General features: G+C 46.3%; 1 protein-coding gene across 1 annotated transcript; it reads right to left on the reverse strand.

The window, feature by feature from the left end:
• Nucleotides 1-3,663: 3,663 nt before the first annotated feature.
• On the reverse strand, nt 3,664-25,619 carry LOC308586973 (uncharacterized protein). The gene is made up of 16 exons (XM_081194193.1): nt 24,127-25,619; nt 22,574-22,682; nt 22,190-22,251; nt 20,702-20,778; nt 20,213-20,309; nt 17,386-17,461; nt 16,977-17,004; nt 14,006-14,146; nt 12,759-12,890; nt 11,866-12,013; nt 9,425-9,474; nt 8,777-8,827; nt 6,541-6,641; nt 6,329-6,433; nt 4,948-5,070; nt 3,664-4,027 (listed from the first exon to the last, which is right to left on the reverse strand). The coding sequence occupies exons 2-16, from the start codon at nt 22,597-22,599 to the stop codon at nt 3,868-3,870; spliced, it is 1,377 nt and encodes a 458-aa protein (XP_081050319.1). The 5' UTR covers nt 22,600-22,682; nt 24,127-25,619; the 3' UTR covers nt 3,664-3,867.
• Between the last annotated feature and the right edge of the window lie 901 nt (nt 25,620-26,520).

Genomic DNA, 26,520 nt, shown 5'->3' on the forward strand with positions numbered 1-26,520 from the left:
CAAGAACAGGCACCCCATGAAATTAACATGCTATTTAAAAATACAATTGTAGGTTCACCTGTGTCATCTGCCGCTTTCAGCATCAACTTCGTTTGCTTCAAATGCCCCTCTCTTCTCACAGCTTCATATTCCTCTTGGTTATCTGCTCGTTCTCTGCCTGAAGGCTACATTTAGATGGTGGTTTCCTGTCTAGCTGATTTAGTGCCCGACCAGAGGCAGAGGGGAAGTACAGCAAGGAGGGAAGAGGTACCAACTAGCTTGAAGGTTGTATATTTCAGTTCCTGTTTTGTTGAATTGTGTCAGCACCTGCAACCATCTTTTAAGCTCCCAATCTGCCATTTGGACTAACAGCACTCAGCACCAGGGCACAGTCCCCTTAGCCCAGTGGCTCTCAGAGGATGTGGCACACCAACCTGGTGTGGCAGGAGAGGATGGCAAGTGTGGCAGGAAGATTCAAGGACAATCAATGTCTTAGGAATGATTCAGTAGCTATATTCAGTAGCAGTATGATTATGCAGCTGCATTGTTTTATAATTTCTGGATGTCCCATGAACATATTATAAAATTGTTGTGTTCTATGTTCAACTAGGAGTTGTTTCTTTTTTTTTTCCAATAAAAAAATCAGTGCGGCACAAGCAAATTTTCATTCCGGAAGTGTGGCCTAGAGAAAAAAGTCTGACAACCACTTCCTTAGCCCTTGCTGCTGCCAGGTGTGCCAAATTCAGATTGCAGCACCTGAAAACCCCTCTGGCCAGAAGTACAGGCAGGTCTTCTGTGATTGTTTAGCTGCAATTCCTGCATTGCTGTGGGTTGAACTAGATGACCCTTGGGATCCCTTCCAATTCTGTGGTCATCTCTTTTCCTAGTTGGCCATGTTTGGCCCTATAAAAGATTTTGAATCTGTTAACTTTGCTTTTCAAGGGCTGTAGCTCTGGTAAAAGAGGGATGCGGGTAGTGCTGTGGGTTAAACCACAGAGCCTAGGACTTGCCGATCAGAAGGTTGGCGGTTCGAATCCCCGTGACAGGGTGAGCTCCCGTTGCTCGGTCCCTGCTCCTGTCAACCTAGCAGTTCAAAAGCACGTCAAAGTGCAAGTAGATAAATAGGTACCACTCCGGTGGGAAGGTAAACGGCGTTTCCGGGCACTGCTCTGGTTTGCCAGAAGCGGCTTAGTCATGCTGGCCACATGACCCAGAAGCTGTACGCCGGCTCCCTCGGCCAATAAAGCGAGATGAGCGCCGCAACCCCAGAGTCGGCCACGACTGGACCTAATGTTCAGGGGTCCCTTTACCTTTACCTTTAGCTCTGGTAAAAGCATCTGCTTAGTATGCAGAAGGTCCAAGCTTCTCTCCTGGTAGGGCTGGGGATGTTCCCTGTACAAAAACCCTGGAAAGCTGCTGCCAGTCAGTGTAGACAGTACTGAGCTGGTTGGAGGAGTTTCCTAAGAGGCACACAACCTTTGGGCACGGGACTATTCTGGGTGGAGTAATAATCATTCCCTCTGTATACAAAACTTGGTGAGCATTGTTGATAGTGTGTGTGTGTGTGTGTGTGTGTGTGTGTGTGAGAGAGAGAGAGAGAGAGAGAGAGAGAGAGTGTCTCTAACAGTCATGCTTTTGAGCCTCCACCACCCACGGTCCCAGATTGCAACTGAAGAAAGGTGTGTTGTGTTTGCGGGAGAGACACATGTCAATGCTGCTGAAAGGTCATGTTGACTCTCTCCGGGGTTTCTTCCTGTCCTCTGCATGCATCCTTTCCTGAAGTAAATAGCACCTGTCACATTAAACGACTTCTTACAGGTTTGCCTTGCATCCTTCTTTTAACTCCCCCCCCCTCCATCCCATGTTCCTAGATACTAAATCCAGCTTTGTTTTGACTTTAAACGGGGGTGGGGGGAGGCACTGTTCTTCACAAAAGATGAGCACTTGCTTCACCATCCAATTTTATTGTCTTTTCCTTATTGGCACAATGGCACTTATCAGGCAGAAGAGAGGCGCCCTCTTCTCCTTTCCTTCTTGCAGACCAGCCGTCTACATCCTTACTCAGTGAGCCAGTGTGGTGTAGTGGTTAAGAGCGGTAGTCATGTAATCTGGGGAACCGGGTTCGCGTCTCCGCTCCTCCGCATGCAGCTGCTGGGTGACCTTGGGCCAGTCACACTTCTTTGAAGTCTCTCAGCCCCACTCACCTCACAGAGTGTTTGTTGTGGGGGAGGAAGGGAAAGGAGAATGTTAGCCGCTTTGAGACTCCTTAAAGGGAGTGAAAGGCGGGATATCAAATCCAAACTCTTCTTCTTCTTCTTCAGAAGATCGTCCCACTGAATTCAGTGGGGCACACTCCCAAATAATTATGATTAGGATTCTAGTAGCGAATAAGGAAGTTTATACCCTTTCTCACAGCAATGCCCTTCAGCTGCACTGAGTGGGCATCGGCACCACCTGCTGGCGGAGAGAAATGCTGCGCCACACATCAACCCATCGGTATGCAACAGCTGTCACAGTATAACAAATCCTTTTCCATGTTCACGTCTGGGTACATTCAGGAGCAGACGTTCAGAGCCCCACTCACAGCAGAAGGAGCAGGAGGGCTCCCCAAACACAACAGGGCCGTTTTATCACACTTTGACGTAATACACCTCATCTAAGGAGGGTCCCCCGGTAAGGCCATCTGGAGGCTAAAATGATCCAAGTTCACTACAGATTCTTTAAAAACGTTTTGTGGCCTCGCAGAGCGATGTTTGCAATGATGTGCTTCTAGCATGCTGCTGCTGCTGCTGCTGCAATGCAATGCAATGCAAACAAAACCTGAGGGCAACCTTTTAAACAAAGGGCAGGAAAACTGCTGACGTGCCTTGTTTGCATATAATGGTAAGCCTAACCATGAGCTAAGTGAACAAGCAAGCATGCGAGTGCGCTTTGCTGCTTCTTCCTCCTCCTGCTGCTGCTGCTGCACAACTGGCAGAGAAGCCATGGTTTGGAGTAGCGTTTCATGCCAGCGGCAGCAGCAATAAGGAGCTTGTTTTTCCTGGTGAGGGTTGTCAACGTTCTTTCCTCCGGTCACTTAGCAACAGTGATTAAACGAACAAGTCTCCTGAGCAATGGTGCTGTCTGTTGAGGGCCAAAGTCATGTTTTCAAAAAAGTGAAAATTAAAAATCAGTGGTCCCTACTGGCTTGGGGCCTGGTACATGCATACCCCCAATACCACGCTGTCAGCAGCCCTGAGTCAAGCAATTTTCTAACAGTGCACCTGCACAACTTCTCATTCATACTTAGCTATGGCTTGGCTTAGGGTTACTCACAAGTCAGGCCGTAAATATGAGATTCATTTTCAACTGAGCAGCGCTAAAATGAAGTAGCAAGATACAAAGGAGGTCTATAGTTCCAACCTGCTCTCTGGTGAACCTCAGTGTGAACAACGCTATACAAACCTAATGTTCTAATATACCTGCCACTTCACAGGGACTCTGAAGGATATTTAACCTCCAAAGATAGAAGAAATGTCTTAGCTGGAGTTCTCTGCAGAGTTGCAAGCATTATCTCTGTTAGACAATTGTTAGGCTTGTTGGGCTTATGATGAGGCCACCAATAGAGCAGTAGCAGCAGGGGGTTGGACTCGATGGCCCTTGTGGTCTCTTCTAACTCTATGATTCTATGATTCTATGAAAATCACCTCTCGGATTCAGATGAAGTCCTGCTGCAGACCTCTCCAGCTCTTTTCACACCAGCCAGCCTGTTAGAGCCACATCCCAGGCAATGTTCACTGGTCACACATGAAACAGGGCCTCCTTTCTATTTTTATTTTTCAGAGGTAAACTGTCCAGGATTTTGATGGTGCAAAGTCCTGGCATGGTTATTCTGCTCCTTATGTGACTTTAAGAATCAGAGGTTGTAAATGGGTATTGTTTCTGCAGCTCCAGGATCCTGATCAGAATGAGGCAAGCAACCCCCAGAAAAAACAGCCACAACAAAACCCAATAGTAGGTGGGCATGGAGAACCAGGCTCTGCAAAGCTCCATTTTAGATCCTTTGCACCTGCCGGAAAAAAGAGAGAAAATAATCACCTGGTGCAATCAGTCAACTATCTGATGCCCTGCCATAAGCTAGGCCCAGTAAGCTCTGGCATCCATTATTTGTAGCCTTCATAAGAATGAGAGTACTTTTAACAACACTAAGGAAACACTAAATTCTGTAAAATGTAAAATGTATAAACACAAATTCTTTATACATCCCTCCTGAAACAGCTGAATTCTGCAATCTGTACTGAATTTACACACATTTTTGTATGATTTCATGTCATTTATTAATTCCATGGTCATAAAGGCTAAACATTTTACATTTCTTCTACAAAAACAGGACCCTGAGTTTCTCACAGAATGCTGAATTCTCAGAAATGAAAATACAACAGAACAGGCCTGCTAGATCCACCCAAACTAGAATCCTGTTTCCCCACAGTAGCCACCCAAATACCTCAGTGAAGTCCACAAGCAGCACATGAAGACAGAAGCCCATTCCTGAGATTACTCCCAGCAGCTGGCATTTTGTGGCAATGCTGCTTCTGAATCTTCTCCTCATGACTAGTAGCCACTAATAGAATTTCTCACCCATGAATTTGTCTCATCCCCCTTTTAAACCCACCTAAGAGAGAGGCCATGACCACATCCAGTGGCAACAAATTCCATAAATTAATTTTGTGATGTGAGGAAGAGTATATCCCTTTGTCTCGCTCCAAATCTCTGGCCAATCTGTTTCAATAGAACCCAAGTTCAATAGAACACCTTTCCTAGCTCTACAATATCCTTTTCTTTTCTTTTTTGCTTTTGCTTTTTTGAGACATGGCAACCAAAACTGTGGATTACAGAAAGTTCTGTTCAGACTGCAGAGAAAACTTCCCATGTGGAGAAGGGCTAGAACAATCCTATGAATGGCAAGCATAGAAAGCATTGTTCACTTACAGAAGTGTCTCTCCCCTCAGTTCCTCACATTCTTCATCTAGTTCCTCATTGCCCGATTCCTCTTTGGGTTCTTCCTCTACAGTCTTACTGATGTTGCTTCTGCACCGAAGTTCTGACTCCCTCCTGAGAAGAAAGACAGTGTGCATCCTGCAGTGGTCAACTCACCCCAGAAAAAGAGGCTCACAGCTCAGCCAGCAATGGAGTACATTTCTGGTAATGCTGGATGAAACTTCAGAGAAATGGAGTCTCTCTATCACTCAAGGAGCTTCTTTGGGCTCCCATCTTTGCAACAGCAGATTGACTCAGCCTAAAATATATTTGTCCTCCCAAGGAGGTAATTAAAGAAGACCGAGAGCCATTTTGGAGATGGGCCCTGATACAGAGAGAGACTAATTGACATGTCCCCTGGCACAAAGAACAGCTTCACTTTACATGGCAATACCCAGGCATACCGGTGTTTCTCTCATCAAATAAAGTGGAGTGTGATTGATAAGTGGCATCCTCACAGCACCTGTGTACATGTCCAGGGAGCTCGCAGGTGTGTGTATTTTAAAACATGGGCCTGTTTGCTGCAGAAACCAGCAATGCACTTGCAGCAAAATGCCTGCTGCACAGTGCATAGCCAAAACATATTATCTGGGAAACAAACCCTGGGTCTCAGTTCATAGTTTGATGTCTTCATCACTCAGATGTCTGCTCTCATTTAAAGAGGGCAGGTTTTCCCTCCAGGAGGCAGAGAGATCACACTGCTTTCCCTTCTGTGTAGTGGCTTCTGTATACAACATGCGCCTCCACAAGAAGCCCAGAGGGCAGCAACACAAGAACGGGCCTTTTCTGCGGTGGCTCCCTGTTTGTAGAATGCTCTCCCCAGAGAGGCTTGCCTGGTGCCTTCATTACATATTTTAGGCACCAGGTGAAAACATTTGTCTACAACCAGCCATCCTATTGCCTTTTAAATGTGTTTGTTGGAGGGGGGGTTAGTGGTTTTGTTTTGTACAGTCATACCTCGGGTTACAGACACTTCAGGTTGCGTTTTTTTGAGTTACAGACCTGCCGAAACCCGGAAGTACCGGAACGGGTTACTTCCGGGTTTCGGGGGTAGCACATGCGCAGAAGCGCTAAATTGCGCTTTGCGCATGTGCAGAAGTGCCTAATCGTAACCCATGCATGCGCAGATGCACCGCTGCGGGTTGCGAACGCTGCGGGTTGTGAATGTGCATCCTGCACGGATCACGGTCGCAACCCGAGCGTCCACTGTACTTGTTTTATTACATATTTTGTGTTCACATTTTGCATTTTATTGTGAACCGCCCTGTGATCTTCAGATGAAAAGTGTTACACAAAATTAATAAATAATAATAATAATAATAATACATCATACTCGATTCTGGATGTCCCTGCCATGCTCTGCTGGGAGAAGCTGGGAGATGCTGCATGCAGGAGAAAGTAATTGTCAGCAGAGTCTTCCTGGAGACTGTGGGGTTGCCTGTGGGGAGGAAATGATAGATAACCACACTGGACATGCCAAGGACCAAGCAAGACTATTCTGCACACTTGAATCAAGCTTTGCCTCTTGCATCAACCCATCCCTACCTGTCTGTGTTCTCTTCCTCCTCCTCCTCCTCCTCCTCCACTGCCGTTGACTTAATTGCTTCCCCCTCAGAGCTCTGCTCATTTTCAGGGTTGTGAAAGTGCTGCAATAAGAATCAAGGAAGATTGTGATCAAAAGATGAAGAGAGACTGGGAAGCCTTGAGCCACTTGCATCATCTCTTTTGGGACTAGAAAGGGGGGGCTCCTTGGACGAAAGTAACAAAATTCAAAAAGAACAAGCATCAAAAACTGGATCAACAGAATAATGGAGCATGAGCCGTTTGTAACTGCACTATTCTGAGAAATACAGCTTTGATTTGGTAGTACTAAGAGCTTTTCCAGATAACCTATTTATTCTATTTTTGGGAGTTTTTATTTCCTTGCATCCCACCATTCCTGCAAGGAGCTCCTGTGACGTACATGGTTCTCACACACCCCACACGCCAATTTTACCCTCACAACGACCCTGTGAGGTAGGTTAGACGGAGAGGTTGTGACTGGCCCAAGTTCACCTGTTAAGTTCAGCAGGGATTTGAACCCTGGTCTCTTGCACAAAGCTTACACGGGGATTAAATTATATCCAATATTTATTGAGCATTTGTTCTGATTTGTTTGCAGGGTGGTTATAAAACAATGAGCATCCACCCTGGTTTTCCTGCAGGGTGTTTTACACATCTTTCCTGTTAATTATTTATTCACTCCACACTTTTCAGTTAATTTCCTCATCACGTTTCTAACTGCAAAATTATAACTGGATTTACCACACTAGAGTGAGAGCGCTTTAATCCACTTTAATTGTGGAAACTATAATTTCCCAGTTTGCACTCAAAATCCTTCCTGCAAAATACTGGCTGTCGGGAGTCTCCTAGCCCTCAAAGCCTGAAAACTTGAGCAACTAAAGGGAATTCCAAATGTGGCATTCTGAATCCCAGGATCTGAGGAGGAGGGTGTGGGGATGACTCATGGCTGCTGATTCCTTGTGGTTAACAGTGCTGCTAGGAATTTGTAGCTCACTAGAAGCCTCAGAGGCTGGCACAAAGCAGTTTTGCCAGTGATTGTTAACTTTAATGAAAACAAAAAGCCGCATGAAGCAAAGAGTCAGATAAAAGTGAGTCACGTGAACTCACGTGGACACTGAAAGCAGACAAAAGCATGATGTGCAGTTACTTCTCTCTCATTTTTGCCAGCCAGTCCCTTTTGTTGACACTAGTTCCTTTGTGTATAGCAGTTTTGATTAATCCTGAAGAAGGTAATGTAAAGAAGGCCTTCCAGTTCAGCTTCACAGCCAGTGGATAAGGAGAATAGGCAAACCTGCAGCAACAGGAGAGAAGGCACCACTCCTGCATAGTGTCCTGTTGCCCCCAGGCTTGTTAGAATACCATATATTGCATCTGGAACAGAACTTGGAATCCTTATAGCTAAGTTCGCTTCCAGACTGTCAGCACTTTTGCACTGACCTCTCACCCATTCAAGTGGATGCCAGCGTATGTCTTTCATAGAATAAAAAACACCTTCATAACTCACCCCCGTGAAAGTAGGCACATTGCAATACAGAGCTCTTGTGCTAAAACAAAAACTTTGCAGTAAGAAAAGTGACAGGGAAAAACACCGGAACTGTGGGATAACTACCACTTGATGGCAGTGCCATATAACTTTCTTGCAGATATTGTGCAAGCAAATCAGGACACATGTTCAATAAACTTGCCCGTCTTGGAGCAACCCATGGCTGGTTTTGAATATGGTGCTGTGGCAACAATGTCCAAAAAATGAATGGGATTGACGCATACCAATGTAAAACAACAAACTGATAATAAGAACACAATTACCAGATCATCACTACCAACATGTTTTCAGGTCACTTTCAGGCCTAAAGGTGCATGCTGGGAATTGGAACAGACCAGAAATGAACAGATTCATTTCCCATCATGGATTGCAATGGCACTTAGGAATTACACAGCCTTCAATACTGGTAAGCTTTAATAAACATGGCTTAGTAAAAGCTTGCTTTTCCAGCTTCAGGCAATACAAAAATGATCTCAACTTAGATTTGAATAAACTCATGGAGGAATTCCAGAATGTGCCCAGGTGGAATTAGACACATGTGTGCAATGCATAACGGGCAATTCAGTTGGAATGTGGGACGTCACTGTGTTTTGGTGCACTGCAAACCAGCAAGCAACAAAGATCAGGCATATCCTTCATTGCAAAAAGCTCATCATAGAGGGAGGGCTTCCTTACCATCAGCTGTCTGGGAATCACTGCAATGCTGACTCTACGACGAGCTGATCCCTGGGACACAGAAGAACAATCCTAATTAGCAGAGCAGTAGTTACAGGGAGGCTTGTGAAGAATGCATATTCCCTGAATGTTCAGCTTTCATTAAAAAGACTTGTGGTATGTTGGGTTATGGAATATACGGGAAAGTCTGCAGGTAATATTATACCCAGTTGCTCAGGAACAAGGAAGCCAATTTTGCTTCATTAAGTCAATGAGTGCAAGGAAACTGAAACAAGCAGCAGGCATTTAAAAACATTTGATTCTGTTACATTTTATTTTATTAACATGTAGTATCATTAAAATAACTAACATATTGGGTCACCTGTACTGAAAGCCTCCTGGTTTTGAATGGATTTCTCCCCCATCCACTGGATGTCCCTTTAGCATATACACCCCCCCCCCCAAAAAAAAAATCTAGCTAGTTTGGTTAGGGCAGCTCAAGAGCTCATTTGTAAAAGGAGCCATTCATGGAACTGAACAATACTTGAAGGGCCAAAGTGACCCATTTGCCTTCTGGCATGATCTCAGGGAAAGCAGCAGCAGCACAGGTCCTGTGCTCCATGAAACATATGAGGAGCTGCACACAGTCCCCCCACCATGCCACTTTACCTGCTGGAACATTCGCAATGGAGGATGCTTCAGTCTCTGCTCACTATCGTCTAGGGAGACAAAAACAGGGGAAGGGCTGTAGCTCAGTGGTACGGCACATGCTTTGTCACCAGGTTCTGCCCTTGGCATCTCCAGGTAGGGCTGGGGAAGTCTCCAGTTTGAAACCCTGGAGAGATGCTGCTGGTCAGTGTAGACAATATTGAGGTCAATGGACCAATGGCCCATGTTCATAAAGGCAATCACTGCATCTGTCTTGAACTGCTTTATGCTCTAGAGCACACCTGAGCAGAAGGTAGATTGGAATTTAGTAGCAACTTGCAGATAATCTGCAATAACTTGGATAATTTGTGGTTAATATGGATAATTTATGATTTCATAATATGGAAAATATTCTGAACAACAACAACAAAAAGCTGGCAGTAAATTAGACTGCTGAAGTACAGAAAGGGCAACTAAGAAAGTACCGTATTTTTCGCTCTATAACACGCACCCGACCATAACATGCACATAGTTTTTAGAGGAGGAAAACAAGAAAAAAAATGTTCTAAATGAAACAGTGGATGTATGATTTTTGTGGTTCATGCTGTGGCCACAGACATGTGATCTGACGGTCAGCGGCGTAGCGTGAGTTGTCAGCACCCGGGGCAACGCAAGTAATTTGCGCCCCCTAACCCGGGGCAAGGCAAGTAATTTGTGCCCCCCTAACCCCTAACCTGCGAGTTGCCGCTGGCGCTGGCGCTGCCGCCCAAACGACGCCGCTTGCCCGGAGGAGGAGGGGGGCAGAGAGGCGAGGAAAATGCAACGGCCCAGCAGCTGCAGCAGCACCGGCGGAGGCGGGGCTGTGAGGAGGGGCTGCCTGGCGCGTCCTCCGCGGCGAGCGCTGAGAGCCGCTGCCTGCCGGGCGCCTTCAGCCCAGACGCGCGCACAGCTCATCGGTTCCGCGAGACATGCGGCTCCGCTACAGCCTGCGCCCGAGGCTCTTCGGCGACTCCAGAGGCAGCGAGCGCGCCCCCCCCAGATGTTGCGCCCGGTGCGGCCGGCCCCCCTGGCACCCCCCACGCTACGCCACTGCTGACGGTGAGTTTGGGGTAGCCTAATGCAAAAATCCTGAGGATCCATGTGGATCCATGCTTTGTAACCACGTTTTAAGTGGGGAGGGAAGGAAAAGCACTCAAGGGACAAGGACCACGCATGGGGTGGGTGGAGAAGGATGCTCTTAATAATGCAGAAGAGGGGTATAAGGGGAGAAGGCTCCTCTCCTCTCCCGCTTTGCTCCTTTAAAGGCTCTGCTTCTCTCCCTCCTCCCCGGCTCGCTGAAAAACTTTGCTGCTATGTAGCGAGCTGAGTGGGGAGGAGAGAGGGACAGAGAGCCTGCTTGCTTTAAAGGAGCCAACCGGACAGGAGCCACTTACACTCGTGTAAGCGGCTCCTCTCCTCTCCCACTTTGGCCCTTTAAAGCAAGCAGGCTCTCTGTCCCTCTCTCCTCCCCACTCAGCGGCTCTTCTCCCGCTTTGCTGTTTCAAAGCGAGCCACGGAGGAGGGAAGGAAGGGGAACCATGGATCCTCTGCTCACGACTGCAGCAGATCCCCCTCCCCCGCCACCTGTAGGCATTCCCGCCATAACACGCACAGACATTTCCCCTTACTTTCTAGGAGGAAAAAAGTGAGTGTTATGGTGCAAAAAATACGCTTTGTTTGACAGGACTGTGAGGTACTGAAAACAAATTCCTAGGCTCATAATGTACACAGAGGCACCCTGTTCTATATGGCTTTTGCTCCAAGTTCTGGTTGGTAGATCTTTTGGGGAAATGTCTTAGTCAAAAAAATTAAGTATATCTGTCAAGTATGAAGCCTTCCCACCCATATTTTCCCTATAGGATAGGAGCACCTGCATGCAGACGGTCTGAGGTGCAATCCCTGGCATCTGCAGGGCAGGCTGGAAGAAACCTTGACCTGAAACCCTGGGGAGATGCTGCCAGTTGGTGTAGAGAATACTGAGCTGGATGGACCAATGGTTTGATTCAGTATAAGGCAGCTTCTTCTGCTGGCAGCTGAACAAAGCTTCAAGTCGGTTCAAAGGGCTTCACTGGTACTTGTGATGCAAGTTGCCAGGGAAGGACTCTGTTGGGGTTATGAGGAGAGTGGCAGCAGTAGCAAAAAGCTGGCTTTGTTTATCTAGAATCACCTCTCATGTATTTGCAGTTCAACTGAACTGATGCACTGCAAGTGTTGGCTTTTCACCAGTGTGCTGTTATCTACAATCCATTTCAACACCCAAAAAAGCCCCATGCAACTTGCTCCTGAGAACTGACTCCAGTGCCTGGTGTCTTCTTATTCCCGCTAATGCCCCTTCTGTCCACGCATCAGCATTTGTTCACATTATGTTTACATCTCAAGGCACCGCACAGCCACTCATTGCATGAAAGCGAGCCCCACCTCACCCCTGTTTTCTGCCAGCTGCCGGTTACGCGAGTTCTGCTGAATGAGCCTCTTCATCTCCTCCAGCTCCGTGTGCTCTCTCAGGTGGTGCCTTTTCAGGTTCTCGACGTGCTGCACCATCACCTCTGCAGCCCGGCTCATGCGGGCCTCCTGTGGGAGAGATGGCAAGGGGTGGTTTAAAGCAAAGCAGTGGGGCAAGGTAGCTCAGAGACCAAAAGCCTCTTGGGTAGGGGCCTGGAGATATTGCTGCGTGTTTACTTATTTCTGTATTGCACATTGGCCATGGAGGTACTTTGGGTGAGAGGTGATGCATTGCCTATAGAATTAATAACCTACAGAGTTAATAGCAGATTAAACTGGGGGATTCCTGGTCCTTCAGAGCACATTCACTTGTGCTGTATCAGCTCTCGAAAGAAAACAACAAGAGTCCTTTTAATAAAAGCTTCAAGATCTTGATACAGTAATTTGGCGGAGCTCAGGCCCAGAAGCCAAATGCAATTTGGCCCTCAGAATTCACCACAGGCCAGACTCCCTCCTTAGTCACATCCCTCATGAGTCCTGCTTCCCACTCTCCTTGAGTGTTTTTGCCTGGCTGGAATGTGTCCTTGAACTCCGGAAACACCTCTTACTTGTCTGGATGAAGGGTCGTGGGGGTGTGCAAGTGTTTGCAGAAATTAGCCTGCTGTACAAAGGTAAAATTGATAGCAATTGTTCTGCCCACTTTTGCTGTGGCATGTGGCCCCCAAGAAGGTTGGTTAGAAGGGAAACTGACTCTAGGGCTAAATGGGATTCCTCATGCCTATGGTAAATCTTTAAAACAACCGAATTTAAGTTCTACACTGGCAAAAAGACACATTTGTAGAAGAGCCCACAGTCATTTGCCATTGTAATTGACCTGATGGACAGCTCCTAATTTCTCCGCTGCGCCCATTGCCCGTTCAATTGCTCCTTCTAGGATGGCAAGAGTGCTTTGCAAATGTTCTACCAATTCCTTGTGCCTGGGGTCCAGGCAGGCCTGATCCAGCTTCTGGAGAGATAAAACACAAGATGGAAAATATTGGATTAACTGGACTATCAGCCTAACTCCTAATTGAGGTTCCACACCAGACCTGATAAAAAGGCAGTCGCAAGCAATGGATCATTACTTACGCATTAGACATTTTCACCAGCAGCTTAATCAGGTTTGGTTTAGACAATTGCTTGGATCCACAGTTCCCGTGAGCAGAACTCTGTTTACAGGGTGCTCCAGCTGGAGGAAGCAGAGGGAGGTGATTTTTGCTGATTCCCCCTCTCCGTTGTTGCCCCCCTGGAAAAAAAATGGCTCTGGAGGATAGGGGGACCTCCAAAATAGTGTGGAGAGGTGGCCATGAGGTCTTTAGGGGGAATCTGTCAACATCACCTCCCCCTTTTCCTCCAGCAGCACCTCATATTCTGTAAATATCTGTGATATTCTGTGAACAGCTGGATCAAAATGAAGATAGTTGAAATTAGGCCCAATCATTACTCCATGGGATCAAGTTAATCATTACTCAAGTCTCATTTATTTAAATGAAACTAAGTGCAATTAACTTAGGCTGCTTACCAACAGCTATCACCCAACCATATTCGGAAATAACTTTGCAGTTTTCAGATTTCTGCAATTGCACCATGGTGGAATAGTGCAAGTAACATAATTTTTAAATGAGACACTAAATGGGGTGCAAAAATGATGGTGAGGAACACCCACTTAATAATGTTGAGAAAAGAGGTATATGGTGACCATGAGAATCAGTAAAGGGGAGAAGACAGCACCACTCACTGGACTATGTCCTGTGTACTGTATAGATGAAAGACAGTACAACACAAGCAACAAAAAGCACTACATCCCCTAAAATGCTTATAGCCAACAGTGATCCTGTTTGTACCTTGCAACAGACTAGCAGCCTCATACCTGGCATTGCTTGAGAATTCTAAGAAACCAAAATAATCAGTGCAGCTTTGAAAGGTTCAGTCCACCATCTTGGTTCAAAATGGCACCCAACTGCATCAAAACACCAAGATCTCAGGAACCTTTGTGCCAAATTTAGTCACAATGCTTTAAGAGGAATGCAGCAAACGAATGGTCCAAATGGCCAAGGGTTCTTGGGACATGGCTTCACTGACCTGCAGCATCGCCCGGCATTCCCCAAGCTCATGCTGAATATTCTCCTCAGCTGTGTTCCTTGCTCGCTCTTCCACCTGCACTCGCCGCCTCAGCGTGAACACGTCACAGCGGAAGGCAAGAGCCAAGTGTGCAAAAGCTGCCTGCCAAGAAAGGGGGCAGGTCAAAACATAGCCAACGACTCTCAGGAAACTCAGCCGGCATTCAAATGCAAGCATAGGTTTAAAAAGAAAAAAAAGGAAAGGAAACTCACCAGCACCATTGCAAAAACAAAAGCATTTTAGGGGAAATGTTTATAGCCTGGCTTGTGAGAAAAGGAAGGCCAGTTCTAGAAACAAGCATCTATATTTTGCTTAAATATTTTAATAATTTTATGCAAATGTATTCCTGAAGTTTTCAGGCTCTTGAAGAGAAGAAGGGATTGGATTTGATATCCCAGTTTATCACTACCCGAAGGAGTCTCAAAGCGGCTAGCATTCTTCTTTCTCTTCCTCCCCCACAACAAACACTCTGTGAGGTGAGTGGGGCTGAGAGACTTCAAAGAAGTGTGACTAGCCCAAGGTCACCCAGCAGCTGCATGTGGAGGAGCAGAGACGCGAACCAGGTTCACCAGATTACAAGACTACCGCTCTTAACCACTACACCACACTGCCTTAGTTTCACCTCAGTTTCACCTCAACAGCCAGTCGGGGGGGGGGGGAGAAGGGGAAATCAGGTTGCCAGTTGTGTATACATCTCTGTGTGAGAGTTAAATTGATAAGAAGCACTTCAAGGCTGTGCCTGGAGACTGGTCAGTCAACTTCGGTTGGAGCGCCATGTTTCTAGCCTAATGTCTACACATTCAGGCTGGGCACTGGGTGGAGATAGTAAGACTTTGGGAGGTCCATTGTTATTGGTGTCGTCATGACCATCAAGCAGGTGCCTGTGGAGTCTTGAGAATCCATCTTCCAGGCACATCTCAATGTCATAATTGTTCAAGACATGCCCTGATAGCTGAAGAAAGTATTGCACCCTCCCAGCAATAATAAATTGTGATTTAACTATTGGGAAAATGTGACTTAACTACATATTGGGAACAGTGTATTTTCCCATGCTATACTTTCTAGCAAGGCCCTTGGAATGTGCTGCAAATGGATTGGGAATGATCAGCAGTTGTGAATGTAGAGATTTACCAACTGTGTGCAATGAGCTGCTGATCAACTTAACACTTGCTCTATGGACAACTTTAGATGAGTGCGGGATGTTCCCTGCCAAGGGCAGCAGGTGGTTGGTCAGAGCATCAGCCATACTGAAAACATTGTGCATTATATACCGGTAATATTTGTATACCACTTAATACTGAAATCAGTCTCTAAGTGATTTAGAAAACAATAAATATGATATATATAACAAAGAATGAAACAGCGAAACTGCAATGCAATAAAACAATAAAATCACTAAAACTGACATTTAAAAACATCTTTAGAGTCAGGAATCCCTTCTGTCTCCAGCCTGCCTCTCACCAAGGCACACCCTGACTTGCAAAATATGTGAGACTCAAATTCTGCCTGACATCTGCACAAATCATAAATACCTATTACTCATTCAGTATCACTTGTCCCATTTTGCTCCCACCAATACACATACCATATCTTTCGCTCTATAACACACACCCGACCATAACACGCACGTAGTTTTTAGGGGAGGAAAATCCGTAGGCATGCCACCCGTAGGCATTTCCTCCATAACATGCACAGACATTTCCCCTTACTTTCTAGGAGGAAAAAAGTGAGTGTTGTGGTGCAAAAAATACGGTAAATACATCATCCACCCAATCACTCTAATGTCTCCCATTCAGTCACCAACCGCTAACACCAGTCACTCCCTCCACTCAACAAAAATGAATAGGAAAAACCAAGGAGACAATGAAGCCATTCATGGACAGAACAATGTAAATAACAATACAAACAGCCACCCATCAGTCACACAGATGGACTGTTCCTCCAAGCAATCTGGCTCTCACCCAGCTTGCTGTGCTCCACCAAGACTCTCACCCAAGGATGGGTGGAACTGCACACACACCCTCACCTACCAGCAATTTGTTGTTGTTGTGGTTTTATTATATATATTAGTTTGATTTCTTAAAAATGTAAACATACAACAAAAAACAATTCAAGATCTAACTATCAAAATTACTCTGAATCTCCTGACTTCTCCCCATCTCTTCCATGGGTCCTAATGGTAATATTTACAACTGCATATCAACACTTATCCAAATTTTTATCCTTCCAAATTATCCATACTTTCCATTACTTTACAAGTGTGTTTAAAATCCTCCTAATGTTTTAACCTGCTAACAATGGTCTCATAAATAATGAACTTTCCCCATTCTTTTTTAAAGTTCTTGTCTTCTTGATTTCTGAGCTTCCCATTTCCCCCATTTTCCCCCATTTTTCCCCATTTTGGCATAGTCCATCAACTTGGTTCCGACAGATTTCTCTGTTCATTCCAGAATTGTTAAGAAGGTAAATGAAATGATTTCAAAATTAGAAGGCTGCTGACCAACGCAGACAAATTTGTTGTGTATAGTTTAGCTATTTAAAACAGTGTAAATTGCCAAGGGAATTTTGAAAGCTAAATTATTTGGGTAAACTTTAAGTTTTGACAATTTGCAGTTCTACGCATGGATGTTTTATCTCATGCTCGGATTGTCTTGTTTGTTTGTTTTGCGATTTAATATTGTTATGGCCACAGGCTACGAACAATAACAACCTGATTGACTGAATAGTCAGAGCATCACAAGGGCCAGACCCACTGCCTAACTACCAGCTGGAAAGCAAGGCCCCCAAATTAACTGCGAGACTGAAGCTGGTTGCTATGATCATTTGCTGTTCTGACGATGGTCTCGCTAAGCCTCAGAATATTTCATTCAAAGTGGCACACAAAAGTGATACTAGACATCAAGCCACGTGGGGACAACAGCACTCAACTCACCTCCACATCCTGCTCTGTTAAAGCTACCCTGCGAAGGAAGAGAAAGCAGAGCCATAAGAGATTTGATGACATCCGCAACATGTTGCATTCTTGATCCTCTTATCTGCAAAAAGTCTGAGCAAAGAGATCCAGATGGAAATACTTCTGTTCAAGAAGAAGGGCAAAGGGATTGCAGTGCCAATATTAGCCCAAGGTATACAAGGGAACTGGTCGGGAAATAATATGGTAAGATTCCCCATGGCTTCACAATGTCCTGTGAGACTGTCTACGTGGGTCGAAATGATCCCAAATGCAGCAGTTTGCTTCCGTCTGACTGCATGATCATTTTCGTGCCGCCTTCTTGGAATAGGTGCCATGCTTCATACAGCCCTTCCTGCTCACAAGAAACAGATACGTGGAAGGTTCCTACCTATGCAGGCCTAGCCTTTGCAGCACAGAAAGTTCCATTGCAGAGGTAGTCAGCGCATCTTCAGAGGGATCTGGGTCTAGGTAAAGAAAGATCAGCCTTGAAACAGAGCCAAACCAGAGCCAGACAAGGAAAATCAAGGTGCCATGGGAGCTCCATGGCATCATTCTCTTTCTGAGTAGAAAACACCAAGCTATGGCAAGCTACTAGTTGGAGCATGGGTAGGCAAACTAAGGCCCGGATCCGACCAATCGCCTTCTTAATCCAGCCCGCGGATGGTCCAGGAATCAGCATGTTTTTCCATGAGTAGAATGTGTCCTTTTATTTAAAATGCATCTCTGGGTTATTTGTGGGGCATAGCAATTCACTCATTATTATTTTTCCAAAATATAGTCCGGCCCCCCACAAGGTCTGAGGGATAGTGGACCGGCCCCCTACTGAAAATGTTTTCTGACCCCTGAGTTGGAGGTTGGTCAAAAGCACTTGATTTACAGGTCACCCACACACTAGATTTACAAGATACCAGCTACTGCCAGGCCTTTATAGTCAAGATCTTTCTAGCCTAGATCAAGACCAGTTGCAATGTAGATTTTCCCCACTCAGGATAGAGGCAAGCCATCCATCCATTGCTCTTCAGCCATGAAACAAGCAAACAGAATGACATAGCTAAAATAAAGCAGGAAATAAAACAGTGAGGAACTAGGACCCAGGAGACCAGGGTTCAAATCCCCGCTTAGCTATGGGGTTTCGTGGGCTAACTTGCGCCAATCATTGCCTCTCATAGTCTAGCCCAGTGTTTCCCAACTGGTGTTCCGCGGCACACTAGTGTGCCGTGAGAAGTTGGCTGGTGTGCCGTGGGAGGGAGGCGGGCGAGTCGGGCGGTGAGAGGCGGTGGCGGCGAGGATCCGCGTCGAGCCGGGGGTGGCTCCGCAGTGGTGGTTCCGAGGTTTCTCTCTCCATTCTCCCCTCACACACACACACAGAAAATAACACAGGATCAGCTGACAGGACCCAGCCAATGGGGCGGCGGCGGGGCAGCGCGTGCAAAAGGGAGGAGCGCGAGACAGCGGACGAGGAGGAGGCCGGCATGTCCGGGCAGCAGCAGCAACAACAGCAGCAGCAACTCCCGGCGACGCCTCCTCAAGCCCCGGGCAACCCTACTCCCTCACCGGCCTCGGCCGCCCTCCTGCTCCACCCGCCGCCGCCTCCCCCACCGCCGCCGGCCACCTCGGCCCCGCCGCCGCCCCCTCCTCTGCCCGCTATCGCCGCCACCACCACAACAGCCGCCGCCGCCTCAGCTGCCGCCGTCCCTCAGTCCCTCGCTTTGCTGCCTCCTTCCCCACCACCCCCAAAGCTTGGAGGTTCCCCGGCAAGGGGGAGGGAAAAAATTGAAAACTTTCACTTTCGTGCGTCCCTCCCGGCGTGACGCTGCGCGCTGACGTCACGGGGCTGTAATGGTGGTGTGCCGCGAGATTTTTTTCCTCAAACAAGTGTGCCTTTGCCCAAAAAAGGTTGGGAAACACTGGTCTAGCCTACCATACAGGATTTTTGTGACAATAAAATTAGGAGGGAGAGCAGCAAGTACACTTTTTTAAAATGATGCAGTTTCAAAATACAGATTATTATCGCTCAGTTTTAAACAAAAACAAAAAAAAAAAGGAAGAATATAGGGGAAATGATGGAAAGGGCCACCTGAACCTGGAAGTCAAGCAAAATATGCTAACTTTTGCAAAACAGTGTGAATTGTCTCATAACCATGGATTCAACGCAAAACAAAGGCAGGCTCTAGCTGCTTACAGCCTGTCACTTTCAGCAGGAAACACCAAACAAGGAAGTTTAAGAAGGTGAGCAGCGGAGGGTGAAGAAAGACAAGGGAGGGAGGAACAGTTTCACTGGGGCAGGTAGGAAGGGCAGGACGAGACCTGTGTGGAACACACCAAGGGGAGTTCCTGGTGACCTACACCGGAAGAAACACTCCTCCAGGTAATCTCCTCGGGGCTTAGAAAAGAATGTGTTGATCTTTTATGGATGGAGACAGAAACAGAACTGAGAGGCAGTGCGGCATAGTGGTTACAGTGTCAGTCTAGGACCCGGGAGACCCTTGTCCTACTTGGCCATGAAGCTCACTAGGTGATCTTGGGCCAGTCGCAGTCTCTCAGCCTGACCTACCTCACAGGGTTGTTGTGATGATAAAATGGAGGGGGCGGGGAGAACTACGTATGCCACCTTGAGCTCTCTGGAGGAAAAGCGGTACATAAATGTAATAAATAAATAAATCAAGTGGAAGCAAAAGGAGAGAAAGAGAGAAGGAAAGGGAGAAGCAAAACAGGAAAGAAGATAAAAACCCTGCCAGAGAAAAATGGTAAATTAAATTGTTGGACTATGCAGAAATGGCAAAATTGACTGGAAGCTCAGGAGCCAAGAAGACCAAAACTTTAATAAGGAATGGGGAAAAGTTATAATTTATCTTGGAGACCACTGTAAACAGATGAAAACATTAGCAGGATTGCAATAACACTTGTAATGTAACGGGTACTATGGAGATAATGGAGTTATTAAAAAAATTGGATTACTGGAAAAGATGCAATCCAGAGATTTGGAGGAATCTTTTAACTATGGATGTGTATTATTATGTTTTTATAATTGTAAAATCAAATTAAAATTGTTTAGGAAAGAAGGAGAAGCAAAACAAAAGAGAATGAATGGCAGAAAAGGAAGTGGATGGGAGAGTCTAGAAAATGTAAATAAATAACATTAAAAGAAGGGAAGGGGACACTCCAAAAGGAGAAGAGCAAATGAGGAAAGCAATGGCAAAGTCTCACTCACCAACCTTCATCACTCTCACCACTATCTTCAAAGTGCACCGTTGGTTCCCTGCCCCTTGTGCTCTCCTTGTGTGCCTGTTCCTGGAGTTTCCTAGCACAACGCTGCAAAGGGAAAGAGAAGTAGACAGGTGTAAAGGAGGACACATAGCCCTGCGGTGATGGATCAGGCTCTCCTAGAAGAGGAAGGAGTGACATAGGTAGGAACCCCAGTGATGCTAAGCTCACACAGTAGTGAGGAGCAGAGGCAGAAGAAAATGTCTCCTTCCATGTAGAGCACGCTGGAACATCCTTTCAGGGGAACGACTTGCTAGGGTGGAACAAGGCAAGTTCCAGCTGGTAAATGGATTATGAGAAGTGGGACCCCCCCCCAATAGTGCTATGTATGAAACTAAGCAGTTCTGGAGCTGATCAGCACCTAAGATGGACACTACTTGGGAACTTCCTGTTAAGAGTAAGTCAACTAAAAGTAAAGTGGTCCCCCTAATGCTGCTCACCTTGTTTGTGCTATCAGAGCTATGCCTTCTCTCATCCATCACCCTCTCTGATTCACCTTCTGAACTGGCCATTGTTCCTAGAGAATGGAGGGCAAAAGGTCAGACTTGTTGTACTCATCTCAGCTTCTAATGTGCTGGGTCTGCGAAGTCAGCATGGAATATTTCCCAGTCAACTCCAAACCAGAAGCTAGCAACAGAATCAGAGGCATCAACATACACCTCCCCATCCCTTGAATAACGAGGGTGGAACAAGATAGCTAGCGGCTCCCAAGCACACCATACCTTTAAAGCACATTCAAAATACCACCCCCACCCCCCAGGCCGATATCTGGGCACTGTAGTTTGTTAAGGGTTGCTGGGAATTATGACTCTCTGAGGGGTAAATTACAGTGCTCAGAATTCTTTTCAGGAAAGAAAGTGCTTCAAACGTGCTCGAAAAGTATAGTGTGTACGCAGTCTCAGAAAGGAAGGAAGGAAGGAAGGAAGGAAGGAAGGAAGGAAGGACCATGCCTGTTTAATGTCAATGCACACTAGACATGTGATCCAAGGTCTAAGACCAGGGAGTGGTGGCTGCATTGTAGTTGGGATGGGAGAAAGAGAACAGAAACTGGGGCCTAGAATCATAGAATTACTGAGTTGGAAGGATACTCCCAAGGGTCATCTAGTCCAACCCCCTGCAATGCAGGAACCTCAACTAAAGCATCCATGGCAGATGGCCATCCAACCTCTGCTTAAAAGCCTCCAAGGAAGGACAGTCCTCCACTTTCCAAGGGAGTCTGTTCCACAGTCAAACAGCTCTTACTGTCATATGTTTTGTAAGAATCTCCTTTCTTGTATCCTGAAGCCATTGGTTCCAGAGCAGGAGAAAACAAGCTTGTTCCATCTTCCATATGAAAGCCCTTTTAGATATTTGAAGATGGCTATCATATCTCGTCTCAGTCTCTTTTCCAGGCTAAACATACCCAGCTCCTTCAACCGTTCCTCATAAGGCTTGGTTTCCAGATCCTTGATCATCTTGGTTGCCCCTCTCTGCACACGTTCCAGCTTATCAATATCCTCCTTAAATTGTGGCACCCAAATCTGGATGCTGTTCTGTGAGAGTGAGTTTGCATAGTCTTCTTACCTGGCCAATAGGAGCCTGAGGTGCTCATGGAGCACTGAACCAGTACCTGACTTCAGAGATGCTGTTCAAAGTCAAGTCACTAAACCATGCAAGAAGAAAGCATTTCTTTGCGGGTAGCCTGTGCAAGAGGTCAGCTGTCAGAGGGCTGCCTCCTAGAAGTGCAGCTAACCCCACCATCCTGTTGGGTTGTGAGCCTTTAAGTCAGCTGCTCAGCAATGAAGACCCTGCCAACTTCCAGGATTTGGAGCAGTGCTTACAAACCACATCGGGCTACTGCATTGTGAAAGAGAGAGAGAGAGAGAGCCTCCTCCTACCCAGGGAAATTGATTCCTCCTTCCACCCCCAGGCTTTCTCTGTTTCCTTACCTGAATCCAAAGACAGCCTACTTCCATCCAGCTCTGCCCGATGCTGCATCAGCGGCTCTTTGCTGAAAGATAAACAGGCTGGATTAACGACCACAGAGCCTCACCAGCATGGAGAGGAAGGTGCAGTCCAAGCAGGCAAGTAACTCTTCCCTCTGCCCACCCCGCCACAGGCTTTCAAGATCCTATGAGTTTTGCCACTCCGGAAGGGAGACCCTGGGAGCAATTGCCAGTAATGTGTCAAAGGGAAAGTTTCATGGTGCTGGGTCACCTTCTGCAGTGTGATCTGGCTCGATGTGCTGCAGGCACAGCTTCCCAACCATCCCATTCCCTTCTGAGCATCCCCTACTCCACGGATCCTGGCTGGCATGGACTCAGCATCTTTACCTCTGCAGCACCGCTCCACTCGCCATCCTGGACCAGGTGGCTGGCAGCCAAGACTGCAGAGTCCTTGTTGTAACCTCTCCCTCTCTGGTAAACTGGACAAAGAAGCTCCCTGTAAAGGCATTGTCAGAAAAAAGCTATGAGTCACAAACCTCTGGCAAAGGTTTTGTGTTCATCACATTTCAACTACATTGACAAATGGGCCTTGCAGTCTCCAGGCTGCTACTGTTAAGTAACTATCTGCTGTAATCCAGGAGGTATGGAAATTTGTTCCAGGATGGAGAAAGCAGGCCATCTGCTGGGGAGGCTTAATATTTCAGTCTCAAGTACATCCGAAGAACGCTCATTCCAGGAGTTGTTCTAAATAAAAGTCATTGTTTTCTTTTCTGGTCTTATGGACAGGCAACAAATCTGTAGTTGTGCACCCACCCACCCAACAACAACAAAATACTGCAAAGCAGGTGGAAAACAAACACTTTAGTAGGGTTCATTAACATGTAGTTTTGCAGTAAACAGGAGAAGTGAGGAAACACATTAGAAGAGACAAGGAAGTACACAGAAAGACAAGTCGTGATCATGAAAAGCAGGTATATACTCTTCCAAGTGGTGGAATGTAAATTGATCAAATATTAGATCTAGGAGCACCCGTACACTGATGGTCACATGTATTCAGTGTAGCAGACACTGAAGACTAGCTGTCAGGTAAATCAAATTCAGTTCAGTGCTGGTGTGTAGACAAGCTTTGAGGGCTTATACACACAAAATTGCCATTGCATGGAAGGCTGCTTCACCATAATAGCTGTTGCACACACACACACTTTGGGAGGTTTGCGAATGTGAGAGAAACATTGCAACAGCCTTTAAGCTCTGAGGGTTTTGTGAAAAGTCTGGCCTTACAGATAAATGCAGAAGACACGTGAAAGAATGCCTAGGTAAAAAAGACAGAGACTGGAAGATGAAAAATAGAATGTCCAATAGCGATGGTCAATAAGTACACATCACAGTTGAGAGGCAACAAGGCTGCCTTGTGGTGGAAGTTTTATCTTGGTTCGTAAAGGAGGATTCCACCCTCACACGTTCATTGTTATTCTCATTTCCCACTTCCTTAAAACTGCATGGTTTAATAGCTCATAAAATACAAGGGAATAGAGCCAAATAGCATCTTAATCCTCTCCCTGCCCCCAGACCGTAGAGATAATAAAGTGAATGTACAATCGGAGCTGTACCCATGACATATACAGTCAAAAACGTATCTCCCCCCCCCCCCCCAAGATGTACTACTAATATGTAATGGAAACCAGCAGGGCTGGTTTCATAAAAGCCTCTCTCAGCCATGCATTCACCGACAGAGCGGCCATATAAGAGCAATTACGCACTGCAACTAATCCACTATATAAACACACTCATGAAATATACATGCCTCAGCGTTTTGTGAAATATTTTTTGGTTGAAGCCAGGCTCTGGGGTCACTACAAACAGTTTTGACTCTTTTCGAGACTACTGTTCTAACAACAATTCTATGTGTGCAAACAGGGAGAGCTGTTGCCTCGTCTCACCTTGGGGCCCTTCTTCCTTTTGGAGATCCCAAGTTGGCTTTAAAGCAGCAGCTGTCAGGAAGGTGAGAGAGGGAGAAAGCGATGGAGGGGGATTCACGGCCGCTGCTGTTGCACCAGCATCTTCACCGCCATGCCCAGTGGGACATTCATCTCTCCCGAGAGCACCTGTCTATGAGGGATCTCTTCTCACAGCCTCTTTATCACCCCTGCAAAACACAGGTGCTATTGGGAGCTCCCGCTCCAAAGCTTTTCCCACAGAAAGCAACTCTAATCCAGGCCAAGGGCACAGAGCCGGGAGTCCAGGACCAAAGCAGTAAGCAGGAAGGGATTGCTTGACTTAACGCTTTTAGCTCTTTTCCATCTAAGGATCCTTAGCCACATTGAACATTAAAGCTTCCAAACTCATAGGACAACAGAGAAGGGATAAGTAGGAAGTCAAATATTTGTCATTTCCACCATCAGATTGTTCGCTTCAAAACAGGTATCCCCCTGTATACTAGTAAACATGTTCAATGTGTTGGCTCCCCACCTCTAAATCAGATGGACACAGGCTGCATTGATATTGTTATTCTCCACAAACTTAACAGGTGCCTTTTTTTTCTTTTTCTTTTGCAAAGCTGGCTGGATTTGGCCATGGGAATCTACTCTTAAGGGCCACATGCTGATACTTCAGGAGAGCTGGGAGCGGAGGCTTATTATTTACAATAATTTGACTGCATGGTCCCCAATGTGTTGTACAACTTAAAGCAAAACTATATAAGATAAACACAATAATTAAAATGAGAGAGGTGTGTAAACCATTAGAGCACATAAGAAATAGGAGAAAAATAAAGCATGAGAACAGGGCAACATATATTTGACAACCAGTCCTGGTTTAGAGGGTAAAAGAACTAGATGTCAAATACCCAAGTTAGACAAAAGTTATCCCTGGAAATTCATTCTTCTCATTGCCACAACTATAACACAGAGAGATCTGTTGCCCCCACCCAGTGCTGTTGGAGTACAACTCCCATCAGCCTCAGTCAACATGGCAATGGTCAGGGATGATGGGAACTGGATTCCAGCAACATCTGGAGCATCACAGGTTCTCCCCAACCCTGATCCACTCCATTGCTTTTCTTGTTTAGGAATTTTTCTTCATCCAGACAGCTGGATGTGTCTGGGCTCACTCAGCTGGCCTCCTAGATCACATCCAGGTCTACTAAAGTGTCTGAAAGCAGCCACACTGTCTGGGGAATGACAGCTTTGGTCAAAACATCCAGAGGGTACCAGGCTGGGCAAGGATATTTTCAATAATACTGCATCATGCCCTTTTGACAGAGTAATGCTTTTTTTAATTTCTTCTCTCACACAACTCATTTCAATGCTCACTTAAGCACATGCTCTACTGTTAAATTAAGGGATCTGGGACACTGGCAGATTGAGTGTGTGCAGCCCTGCCAGGAAATGGCCACAAGTGCTCTCTGACCCTTTCCCCCTTTGTGCTCGTTCCCCCGCCTGTGCAGCAAATATATAAGGACAACGGACCTACCTGGACACAGGGATGTAAGGACTGTCAAGTGCTGAGCCGCAAAGTCTGAGCATGAGCACCAAAGGAAATCCCTTTGAAGAGGGTGCTCCACCTACGTTGATGAATGCAGTGCAAGAGCCTAAGCTGGACAGAGACAGGGACAGTCTGCCCCTAAACAAAACCGCCCGCTAAGGAAGACCAGGCTGCAGTGCTTCTCCTCCTTCAAAGCAGACTTCCTCTTGCCAAGCTTGCAGTCTTTGGAATGCACTTTTGCTGCTGCTCGCTGGAGAAGCCCCTTGTTTATAAGCCGGATGGCTGCCGCCTTGTAAACACTGCATGCTTGTCATGGTTTCAGCTCTTTCTAGCCATATGTTAGAGCAGCTTACAGACTGACAAGGAGACTGTCTCAGTTCCAGTGTCTCAGCTTGGAAAGGGAGTGGGTCCCTCCTGGGTAAACTTACTACCAAATGCAGTCAGCCAGCCCTGCTGTGTTTGGGGCCCTCCTGTTCATTCTGCTAAGTGGGACCCTGGATTTCTGCATAATCCTGCCCCAATGCCATACTGCAGTTGGAGAACAAAGTGTGCAAGAACTGCAAGCATCTCTCAGATACTAACCTAATGGGGAGGACCCAGAAGTCTACTGTTGCCTCCAGAAAGAGTATCATTTCAGAAATTGCATCAGCAGAATTCAAGACATTTAAACTGCAGCTGGGTCCGTGGTAAGCCCAGTCAGGGTTTATCTAAGTAATGATGAAGCCTCAACGGAAGTTGCATCCAGAATTCGACATTCCATCACTGAACTGTAGAACGTGTGTGTGTGGCTGACTGACTAATCAATTCAGTTAAGATAAACCAGTTTAAAATGTGCCATATTAAATGGGCAG

Source organism: Podarcis bocagei (assembly GCF_964188305.1).
Source record: "Podarcis bocagei genome assembly, chromosome: 5".
NCBI lineage: Eukaryota > Metazoa > Chordata > Lepidosauria > Squamata > Lacertidae > Podarcis > Podarcis bocagei.

Coding starts and splice junctions, on each gene's coding strand:
- LOC308586973 (XM_081194193.1), bottom strand. CDS start 22,599: ATGGCGAGTGGAGCGGTGCTGCAGAG. Junction 20,310..20,701: donor GCTCTGATAGCACAAACAAG/GTGAGCAGCATT, acceptor TTCCCTTTGCAG/CGTTGTGCTAGGAAACTCCA. Junction 17,462..20,212: donor TAGTGGTGAGAGTGATGAAG/GTTGGTGAGTGA, acceptor TTCTTTACCTAG/ACCCAGATCCCTCTGAAGAT.